The 11455-nt window shown below is 43.2% G+C and overlaps 1 protein-coding gene across 1 annotated transcript; it reads left to right on the top strand.

Annotated features, from left to right (window-relative positions):
* The first annotated feature begins 191 nt into the window (after positions 1-191).
* On the top strand, positions 192-8225 carry alg1 (ALG1 chitobiosyldiphosphodolichol beta-mannosyltransferase). Its single transcript, XM_035181731.2, has 13 exons — positions 192-528; positions 1735-1812; positions 1907-2010; positions 3184-3332; positions 3924-4013; positions 4276-4389; positions 4638-4759; positions 5473-5511; positions 5604-5663; positions 5759-5869; positions 6740-6854; positions 7092-7167; positions 7317-8225. Exons 1-13 carry the CDS (start codon positions 237-239, stop codon positions 7449-7451), a joined length of 1485 nt encoding a protein of 494 aa, XP_035037622.2. The 5' UTR covers positions 192-236; the 3' UTR covers positions 7452-8225.
* Positions 8226-11455: the final 3230 nt, after the last annotated feature.

Raw genomic sequence — 11455 nt, 5'->3', positions numbered from 1 at the left:
TCTTTCCTCTTGACAGGAAACTTTTCTTTAACTCTGGGTGCACCTTCTACAACACAGAGTTCATCCCTGTTTCCTAACTCCTCACTGCTTCTCCTTCACCTCTGTCCTTCACCTCTGTCCTTCATGACGCAGTTGTTAGTAAACTACATTATTTTCTCTTTCGCAGTCTACGGTCCCTTTAAACCTGAAGCCCCTCCCCTTTCCCCGGGCCACGTCATCACGTGTTACAAACAAACATGGCGTCGCCCTGCACCGGCTCGTCCTGTCTGGCGCTCTTTGGGCTGGTCGCGGCACTTTTTGCGGTGTTTTGTGTGACAATGCCGGGCGTGTCACCTCGGCTCGTGGGTCTCACGGTGGTATCCGCGCTGTGGTTGCTGTGGCTGTGGAGTTTGCGGCAGCGGGACGCCGGGACCGAGCGGCGGGTGTGCGCGCTGGTGCTGGGGGACATCGGTCGCAGCCCCCGTATGCAGTATCACTGCTTGTCCCTGAGCAAACATGGATATGAGGTGACGTTTGTCGGGTTCTTAGGTGAGAGTCCAGGACCCTGGCACGCGGACACACAGACACACAGACACACACACACACACACACACGTGTCTCTCTGTAGTTGTAGGGGGAACACTCATTGGCATAACCATCAGAAGTAAATGCCTAACCTAATCCTCACCCCAAAACCAAGTCGTATCCCCTTAAACAGCCCTTTCAATTTGCGAGCAGAGCTGGTTGTACAGTCTCGCTGCTGCAGGAAGGAACGGCCTGAGATAGCTCTCCTCCAGACACACAGGGGGAATCAGTCTGTCTCTGACGGAGCTGCCCAGTGCTGTGATGGTGTCCTGCAGGGGGTGGGACTGGTTGTCCATGAGAGAAGACAGCTAGACCCTCAGAACTATCGAAATACACACACACACACACACACACACACACACACACGGTGTTAGTGTCAGTCAGTTATCTGTTACTCTCTGTTAGTTAAAGCACACTGATCCAGAGGCTGTTACAGTTGAAGTCATTACTAAAGATCTGAGATCCATTTGATCATCGACTTCTTATCACAGCGCAAATCAGTCAGATCTCATACGAAGACCCAACACTTCATTGGTTTAATTGAGCTTAACCAAATGAAAACATAAGCTCACAGCTGTTAGACTTGAATAAGTACGAATATCTAAAGCACCCGTCTAAAGCTCCTTTGCACAAATCTTCCCTTAGTGATGAGCATTTTCCCACCTGTTTGCTAACATGGGTCCAAGAAGCCAGAGGCATGTAAAGGACAAAAAGTACAGAATGCTCAAATGTAGTACAAAAGCTGAACCATATTCAATGTCCACATTGTCTAGTCTAGATGTTTACTGTTGGCTTATGTGCCAACGTCAGTTCATGAACAGAAACACCTGCACACAAGATGTCAACTGTTCGATTCTCAGCTAAACACTAAGTGGGGCAGAGCTTGAGAAACACTTTGCCCGAGGGAATACAGCAGCAAAGCTTTAAATGTACTTTAATGGTACTGCATTCCCTGATTTTACCTACTTCTAGTTTTATTATTTTTATGGGTGGTAATGCTTACATTTCTGTGACACATTTAGTCTTTTTAATCTTTTATTCTTTCATGACTTTTTATTTGTTTATGTAATTGTGTTAGAGTGAGCTTAGTGCTTAAGATTAAAGATTTAAAACGTCCCTTATCAGTTGACCTGTAAAAATGACAGATGCTTTCTCTGACATTTATTTCAGACTCCAAACCTCACCAGGACGTCCTGAGGGAGGATAAAATCAGGATAGTCCCCATAGCAGAGGTGAAAGGTCTTCGAGGTAACTGGTTCCACATCACGGGGGATTTTTGGGGTTTTTTTCACAGCTGTTTTCAGTCGATTTATTTTTCCGTGTTGTTGCTTTATTTTTTCAGTGGGACCAAAGCCCCTCACGTATGTGACGAAGGTGATTGTTCAGTGTCTGCAGCTTTTCTCTGTGCTGCTGAGGATGGAACTGCATTCTCACATTCTCCTGCAGGTTTGTTTCATTCTGAAAGTCGATGAACGACATGTTTCTGCAGATGAATGAACCTGGACAGCAGCTCAGACTGTGATGGAAATGATTTATTCTGTGCAGTTTCCTTCAGATATGCACTGCAAATCATTTGAAACCGTTATTCTCCTGATTGATTAATCAATAGATAATTCATCTAAATCTGATTACTTTTTTCCCTCATTTTTATGTCTGTGTTTTTACACACACTAGCACTTAGATATATACCTTTGCTTTTTTTAAACATTCAATAAACTATGATAAATATATCTAAATGTTAGTATTTAGTTTCAGCCCTATTTCTCATCATCACTTCAACTATATAGCAGCACTATAGCTGTTTCCAGACATGTCCTGTGGAGGAACTCCGAACTTCTCCTTTCACACGTACACAACACAGCTAGGGGTTCTTCTGCTTAGGTGCGTTCACAACAGCAACAACATGTTCTGCAGGATTCAGGCAAGGGGTGGTGAAGTAGGCAGAGTCAGGATGTAATGTATTCATTCTGCTGCGGAGATCGTGTGATTTTGTTTACAGCACATCAACGCTGGCGTCGGCTGTCATCAGCACAAACTCTCTTGACATCTTCGTCAGTGTCTTATACGTGTATAGCACAGCTTTTTCATCCGTTAATTTTTTTCTTCTTTTTTCTGTCGCCTGTTAGATGCATGGTCAACCCCCACACTTGCTCGTGGTGAATCCTGCTGTGTTCTGACCTTGGCTCATTCAGACATTATATGGAGTTTTTTCTTGGGGGACTGGCTGTAGAAACTGGAGAACGTCCAGAGCCACTTACTCTGACAATTGCGTTCTCACATACAGCCCCTCCACAGATTGTCTAGAGATTCTCTAGAGTTCAGTGCATGTCTGAAAGCAGCTTCAGTCAGTTCCACACTTCTCAGGGGAGATTGTACCCACTCACCGAAGTTACAAGAACAGACATTAGGGTGAGGAGCGGGAATGAAAGAGGGTCCGTCAGTGAACCGTCAAACTCATTTTTATCAAGCTGCTGTGTTATGGAGATAAGTTGCATAGTATTGCTTGAATTTGTTTTACACAACTGTATATTCTGCCTGTATGAATTCAAAGTAATTCACTCAGTGGGATTCCATGCAGAAGTTTCTCTGTTATTGTTAATGACTCTGTTTGTATCCCAGAATCCCCCTGGTCTGCCCAGTATCGCAGTGGCCTGGTTAGTGTGTGTCCTGCGCGGCAGCAGATTGATCATCGACTGGCACAACTACGGCTACACCATCATGGCCCTGAGTCACGGACGGAGACACCCGGTGGTCAGATTGGCAAAGTGGTCAGTACTGCAACAGAACAGTGTGGCTGATCGCGGTGGTTTACCGAACTTGGTAGAAATGATGCTAGTGAAAGTCGTCTGTAGCGGCTCATGTTTTATATCTTGACCATGTAGAGCTCAGGTCTGATATATGCTGTATGATTTATTTGTTTACAATCAAACCCTTCATTTCTTTATTTTGTTTTATCTTTTATTCAGGGAGGCCATGTTAAGGGTTACATACACTTCAAATAATAGACATGTACAGAAACACTTTTTTCCCATAGTATTTGAATTATTTTAATAGAACAGTGACAGTCACAACTTTTCAGCCATGATACAAAACAGAAGGGAAACAAGAATAATGACATAGTTAAATTCTAATTGCTTACTCACAAAGTCCAGGCCAGAGGAGGTAACTGTGTCCAAGACTGGTTTTCATATCTTCATAAATCCCTGGATGTTGTCATGAAGGATGAAAGTCAGTTTCTCTCGGTGGAGAATTCTTAATACATCCCTCTACCAGCCGTCAAGTGCAGCGATGTCCTGACACAGTTCAGATGTTTAGATGTGATTCAGATGTTTAGATGTTGTCTTATTCTTTTCCTCCAGGTACGAGCACTTCTTCGGCCCTCTGGCCACTCACAACCTGTGTGTTACCAACGCCATGAAGGACGACCTGCAGAAAAACTGGGGCATCAAGTATGATTTATGATGTAACCAGTTATGAATCTGACAGTCAGATATGCTCTGGTACAAAAAATATGTTAACAGTATATAAATTAAATCATCTGACTCCAGCACCTTATACTGTTAAGATACTTAGCTCTGGACTGTTGAACTGACCATGGTTAAATTCAGATAGAGGGTTCTGAAGTAATAACACAAGTCGCTCGATAAAACTCTTACACGTGCTGTTTACATGACGATGTACAGACAGTGTCGACCTTTTTGACCTTTGCAGAGCGACAACTCTTTACGACAGACCAGCCTCCATCTTCAGAGAGACTCCACTGAAGCTGCAGCACGAGCTTTTCATGAGACTGGCCAACACTTATCCTCAGTTTCAGCACAGAGGGTGAGCGGTTCAACAACACAAATGAACATGTCACGGTTACTGTGAGACACTCAACATTTCTATTTTATATGATTATAAACCCAAAGAGTGCAGCCATGTTATTGTTGACGTGCAAACAAGGTACGAACAAGCTGCTACAGAGTAACTATTGTATGTGATGTTGTTTTTCTTTCCTTAAAAGTAAAGGAAAGCCTGAGTGTGGGTCAGCTGCAGTAAAATATGTTGACTGACCTGTTGTGTTTTTTCAGTTCTGAGGATGTGGAGGTGGAGGCGGAGAGCTCGATCTTCTCAGTCCGTGATCTCACTGATGACTCTGTGACCTTGAGGAAGGAGCGGCCGGCTCTGCTGGTCAGCAGCACCAGCTGGACAGGTCAGAGAAAGAGGTCATAAACCAGTACGACTCCTCAGGTCCTCCGGTTCTCACAGCTCCATCAGTTTATGCTGAGGATCTAAGAGCAGCTGAGAGTGATGAAATCTTTTGACATAAACTTACAACCTGCCTCTTCAGCCTGACTCAGGATGAATGTTTAGATTATAGACATTACGCCTTCCCAAGGTTCTCTCATAATGTTGTTAATTTAATTCCTGTATTTATCAATAACATTCGTTTTTATAACCCTTTTAATTAATTATTTTTAACCTAACCATGACTGTAAACAGAGATGATGGCTTCCAAAAGGGAAACCAAAGTGTCTTGATCACCCCTGGTGGCTGGCTGCAGTATAGGTCATAAACCCCACCTCCTGCATGTTAGCAGATATAATATCAAACTTGCGCGTTAAAATAGTTTTTCTCAAAGATGATTTCTGTCACTTAAAGCAGTTCTTCTCACACTGATGTTTGTTCAAGCGTTCATGCTTCTGATAAGTTTGGTTTTAATTAGTTATTTGGTGAAATAAAAACAAGCAGAGATGTCCTGATTGACAGCTGAGACTGACTCCAATGATGTAATTGATGCACAATGGCAGTGTTCATATCTAAGATGTTTTGGCTTCATTTCAAGTTAACTTTGATTGATTGATTGATTGATTGAATGAATTTCATACTGTCTGTATTTAGCCAAGACATTGTTTCTGTCCACAGAGGATGAAGACTTCTCCGTCCTGCTGAAGGCTCTTGAAGGTATGACTGGATCTTAACTGATGCTCTTACACATTGAGCCTGTAATGCATCCCAGCGTGTTTCATCTTGAAACACTTGTCTATTCTCTACAGAGTACGAAGGGTTCATTAAAGATGGAGCTTCGTTACCATCTTTAGTCTGTGCGATCACAGGTGAGCTGCCCTGCCGCCTCACAGTCCATCACTGATGTCAGAGTGGTTTTGTTTTATGTGTGTGTGTGTGTGTGTGTGTGTGTGTGTTTGTGCAGGTAAAGGTCCTCAGAAAGAACACTACAGGAAGCTGATAGACTCTCTCAATCTAGAACATGTGAAGATCTGCACTCCCTGGCTGGAGGCAGAAGATTATCCTGTTTTATTAGGTAAGATTGAAACAAGTAGTTTGTGTTCAGCACCTCTCAGCCACACACGTTATCTGACAACGATTTAAGACCAATTGTTAAATATATCTAAATATTACATACTAGGCCTTTAATACGTTTCGGTATCATCATTAATAATCCTATAGAACAAACCAACAAGAAAACAGTTTTGGGTGTTACACCTCCTTCAGTCCATCCATTCTCTCAGTTTTCATTAACCAATTCTGTTTGTGTTCTCCATAGTCGTCGTCGCCGCTATTTTTGGTTCAGAATAACATCCATTTCTCCCACTTTAACTTTACTTTTCTTCCAGCTTTGTTTCTTGTAGTCCTGGGCGATGTGTTACTTTTTGTATTGAGTAAATGTCCCCTACAGTCTCTATTCACTTTTCCATGAGGACACATTTTAATGTCAGGTGATAACAGATTAATTTAGAGCTGAAAGCTTGTTCTTGGATCCCTTTAGGAGTTCTGCATTATATGTATTAAACAATATTACAGCATTAAATGTTTCCTAGTGAATGTCAGTGTGTTTAAATGTCTTCAATCCCAAATCTAACAAGAAGTTACTCTTGAACAAACACTGAAAGAACCACACATACAGTATTTTTCTCTGAATCAGCTTCTTCCAACCCTTTGTTACAACAAACTCACAGTGAAATACACTTCAGGCAAAATAAAACAGAAGGTTCAGAATTCAAGAATAAAATTAGCATATACTGCCGAAAAGGTATTGCGGTAAAGTTACTGTATTTGTTATTAACATATATACACAGTTGCCTCAAAATGAAATAAATCAGTTTTATGCCATGAAAAAGGAGAGTCTCACTACTTTAGCCTGTTCAGTCACACTCAGGCGTCTGTTCTGCAGGTTCAGCAGACCTGGGCGTTTGTCTCCACAAGTCGTCCAGCGGTCTGGATCTGCCCATGAAGGTGGTGGACATGTTCGGCTGCTGTCTGCCCGTCTGCGCCATCAAATTCGACTGGTGAGCACTGTACAGGGAGAACGGGGATTTGAATGGATAAACGTACGAGTACAAAGACGTTAAAGTGAGAGTTGAAGTGAATGGCTGCAGACGTGAACTCACCTGACGCTGATGCAGCCACATTCATTTTCTCCCACTCTTTGTTTTTATTCACTATTGATGTTGGATTGTGATGTTTGGTTCAAGTAAAACTTAGGTGTGTGTGTAGCTCAGTGCTAACTCAGCTGTTCTCCTCAGTTTACATGAGCTGGTCAAAGACAAGGAGAATGGACTCATCTTCACTGACGCTCAGGAGCTCGCTGAGCAGCTCAAGGTGAGAAATAAATTCCAATGGTTTTTTAATCACTAAAATAAAATGATTCAGCTCCCATCTCACTCCCTAAGGAACTTCATGATGATACAGGTATGAGTTTAATCTTCTTTTAAATGAGCAATGTGGCTCCGTCTTGTTTGTGTTTGCAGTCTCTCCTGTCAGAGTTTCCCAGTTCAGCAGGCGGACTGGATTCGTTCAGGAGGTACCTCCGCACCAGCAGAGGGCAGTGCTGGGACGACAACTGGGACCAGAACGTCCTGCCTCTAATCGCTGCAGAGAGATAAACATCAGGTTAGCTTTTTTTAAAGGACATTATATATTTCAGATAAAAAATTATACGTTGACTTCAGTGACATACACCACATAAAAATGGTGATGAAGAGCAGCAAGGAAGTGAGAGAAAAATGTCCTGAGTGTGAAGGAAGAGGATCCAGTCAGACCATGTGATGATGATGATGATGATGATGATATTAAATTCTCACCTGTACTCGACAGTGATTGGTTTGTAGACGAGTGTGCATCTGACATAGACGTGTTGTCAGTTGAGCAGGTAGTAATCTTCCTGTTTCAATGGAGAAAATGAATGAACTGGTTAAGTTGGTTACTACTGTAATATCATCATGGTTTTACTACCAGCATCATGAACTTCAGGCGCAGTCTGACACACCAGTTCCAATGCACCAAATGAACGTCCTCATCGTTCAAAGTTCATATCGGAGGTGAAGGCTACAAGCAATCCTGTGAGATGCTTCCTCTTCTTTTTCTTCTTCTATTGTTTAATGTCTCAACTTCCTACAATTGGTCAGAAAGTCCGAACAATGCACAAAAAATGTTAAGGACCAAACCACCTCTTGGGGTCAGACTAAATTAGATCGATAGTCTGGACCAAGGCTCCTTTTGCACCTTCTACTTTGGTTCAGACTAAACTGAAAATTCTGAAGGTCCAGACCAAATCAATGTAGGTGTGAAAATTGTTTTGTTCCTACTTCAGAGAACTTGAATGTATAAAAGAAACTTTGATGATGTACTTTTGTAAATAAAATGTTTATGGTGCTACAGTCGTGTCATCTGTATCTGAGAATCTGCTGTAAGGAAACACGTGGCTCACATGTCCTGTGATCACATGATGGCTGATTTCTGTGAAAACAAAACAAGTTCAATCACTGAGGCCAGAAAACAGTTAACAGCAACCAATAGTTGTAACAAGTAAATAAAGTCAGTTTGTCATAACATCTTATTGCTTAAAAGCACATGAACACAGCGAAGTCTGAAGAATGACTTCCCATCTCTGGACCATCCGAGAAGCACCTGAATGCAGAGTTAAACGGCTCAAACTTCCCCCAATAACTACAGAAGACAGAGTCCTGCTAAAGTTACTGTTTGTCATGAGAATAAAAACAAATCAGCTCCAACTTCATTCAACACTTTAAACTTTACTTTAGTCATCAGGGAAAAACTAAGACTGGTTTGACTGTGACAGGTCTTTAACCATCCATCACCTCGATGTCTGTAAGAATAAAACCTCTTACCGAGCTGCTGCTTGAAGCCGCTGTACGTCTCCGGGTTTCTTGTGGTGGAGCAGATCAGGACCTCGGGAGAAGAACATCTCAGGATCTTGGTCAGAAGAGTCACCAGGCTTCCCACGATGTTGATATTAAAAAATGAAATGCTGTGAGGTTTTTATCGTTTACACTGTTTAAGAAAACGAGTCATATCCGCATTATCATAGAGCAGAGGATGAGCCTGCTCTTACCTTTAGGACCCTGAAGTCTTTTTCCTCGATTTATAATGGATTTATTTAAAAAATGTACTATTTCCCAGTGGTGTCCATACGATTTAAGACTTATCTATTTTCTTTTTTGTGAAAAGAACTACCTTTGTCTTAGAAACTGAAAATCGTAAACCCCCCTGCAGTGCCCACGTCTCTAACTCCTCTAAGCTTGTTGTAACTTTTACTATGTAACCTGTGTTTCATCCCCTTTCCACCCCATCATATGCAAATAAGAGACCCCAGTGGATTTAAGTTACTAAACTCAAAAGGTTTCAATATTCATCCCAACTTAACAATGATAAAACTTGATTGACACTCTGTTGCATGTTGGTGAATAACGATGTCAGCCAGACTTTATGTATCACAAGCCTTGTATTCACTCTATCAGCAGACTGGTGCAGGTCTGAGCAGCAAAACTCCTGTGAACTAACTGTAATACTGGAGTTTTACCACAGGGTGGAGAAGTAGACTCACAAAGAAACACACTGTCACATCTCCCTTCCTGTAGTCAGATACCAAACAGAATGGAACATGGATCTCTACAAACCTAACTTTCTGCGGAAAGAACGTTCAGACTTAACCATTGGCTGTTCTACTTATCTCAGGACAGGTATTTATACATGAAGATGATTACTTTAGCAGTACTACACGCATGCCTATTGCTAAAGTGTTTTTTGGCACAATTACTGTTGCAAACACAAATCCTGACATGTCGGCTGTCATCATACAAATCTGTTCCTGTAGTAGTAATCAGGGAGTCCTCAACTCAAGGTTTAGTCTGTCCTGAGGCCCTGCTGACATGTGGTGCTTTTAGTTTGTGAGGAAGGATGAAGTGGACAGGTTGACCCTTAAGACTGGTGCCGTCCTCACTTGCAAAGCCCCCCCTCTGCTGCATGTGCATCCCTGGGCTGCTCTGGGGGCCATTCTGAGACCCGGTGCACACCTGGTGTTGACATGTGGTTTTTGTGTACAGATGTGAACTCACTCAGATCAGTGATCCGATCACACCAGACCACATTGGGAGGTGGTCTGGGCCACATGTGTCCACATCCTGTTAAGAGTGGGAACGTGAATGCCTCCTGGGCCACATATGAAGAACCTTCTGCTCAGCTGACGTCCTCTGAGCCGCTGCAGTTTCACTATGAATCAAACATGTTTTTTCTCTTCTTGTTGATTTGCTTGTAACCACCACCACAATATCAACACTGATCACATCATAATGGTTTATACATTCATTTAATTGGTGAAATCTTTCGTCACAGCTGCACGAGATTCATTCACACTCTTTTTGCTCGTCTCTTTACCTCTCTTTCACTTACTCGTGCCCACACACACACACACACACACACCCCTGAGATCCAATCACGAGATGCATGTGGGACCGCATTTTAATACCAGGTATGAACGCACACACTCACAGCTGTCCACTCGTGATCGGTGTGTAGGTGTGAACGGGGCCTTCCAGGTCATTGAGGTAAGACCTGTTTAGTGGGAGCGGATGAGACATCATAGCCTCCTTCTGCTGTTCATGTGCATACTCGTTTCACACAGAACATTGCTAAAGTCTTTTCTTCCTTATGCATGCTGAGCCCAAACAGTGCATCACGGACCTGCTTGTAGAACGCCTCTCCCCCCCACGTGGCTGTGGTGAATCCATCGCAGCATTGCTGGCCTCAAGGTCCTGGGAATGATGACCCTCTGGCCCCTGAAGAGCGTCTCGCTCACTCATTTCATCTCTGATGGCCCATTACTCTTTCATGGCTATGGGGGTGTCCTCCTTACATTACAGCCTCCTTACAGGTGACATTCAGGTAATCCATCAGCTGATTTACTGCCGTGTCACACTGCTCCTGCTGAAGGCTACAGATCATTTCATGTCTGTATGGTGTGTCCAGTGTTCTCTGAGGGGGGGGCAGTGGCTCTGATGAGTGTGTGACTAATGCAGATTTTCTGCGTCGGTGGTTGGACGTGTCCACGACCGCTCTGACCTTGTCTTGGTCGGCTTTGAGGCCCTCTGCCGACAGGACATGGCCGTGAAGACAAACCTCTCTGACTCTGAAGTGCAGCTCCTTCAGGCTCAGCCCCACTTCTCTGCACCTGTCCATCAAAGCAGTGAGGTTTGCATCATGGTCACAGATGGCCACCTCCTCCATGTCTCCACAGCCCACGATCAGGATGACATCAGCTAGGGGCTCAATCCCTTTCAAGCCAGACAGAAGCTCATGCTGCTCTCTGCTACAACTGTGGTGCAACAGCGAGTTTCAGCAAGTGCTTTCTGCCCCACAGAGACCAAAACATTGTCATCAGGCACTTTTACTTATTGAATCTTTTGTTCTTTTAAGAGGCCAAGTACGGCAAACACTCTCACACACAGTGTTTCACTGTAACTGCACAAACTAGTCATTAGCGCTAATGTGGGCAAGCATGAGTAAAAACAATTAGTCATGTTTAGTCTTTCACTCTAATTGTGTCTCGATGAGGGATGTGGCGTGTGTGTGTGTGTGTGTGTGACTGCAG

This window comes from Hippoglossus stenolepis, chromosome 16 (genome assembly GCF_022539355.2).
Source record: "Hippoglossus stenolepis isolate QCI-W04-F060 chromosome 16, HSTE1.2, whole genome shotgun sequence".
Lineage (NCBI taxonomy): Eukaryota > Metazoa > Chordata > Actinopteri > Pleuronectiformes > Pleuronectidae > Hippoglossus > Hippoglossus stenolepis.
This window is presented reverse-complemented; position numbering and strand designations above follow the sequence as displayed.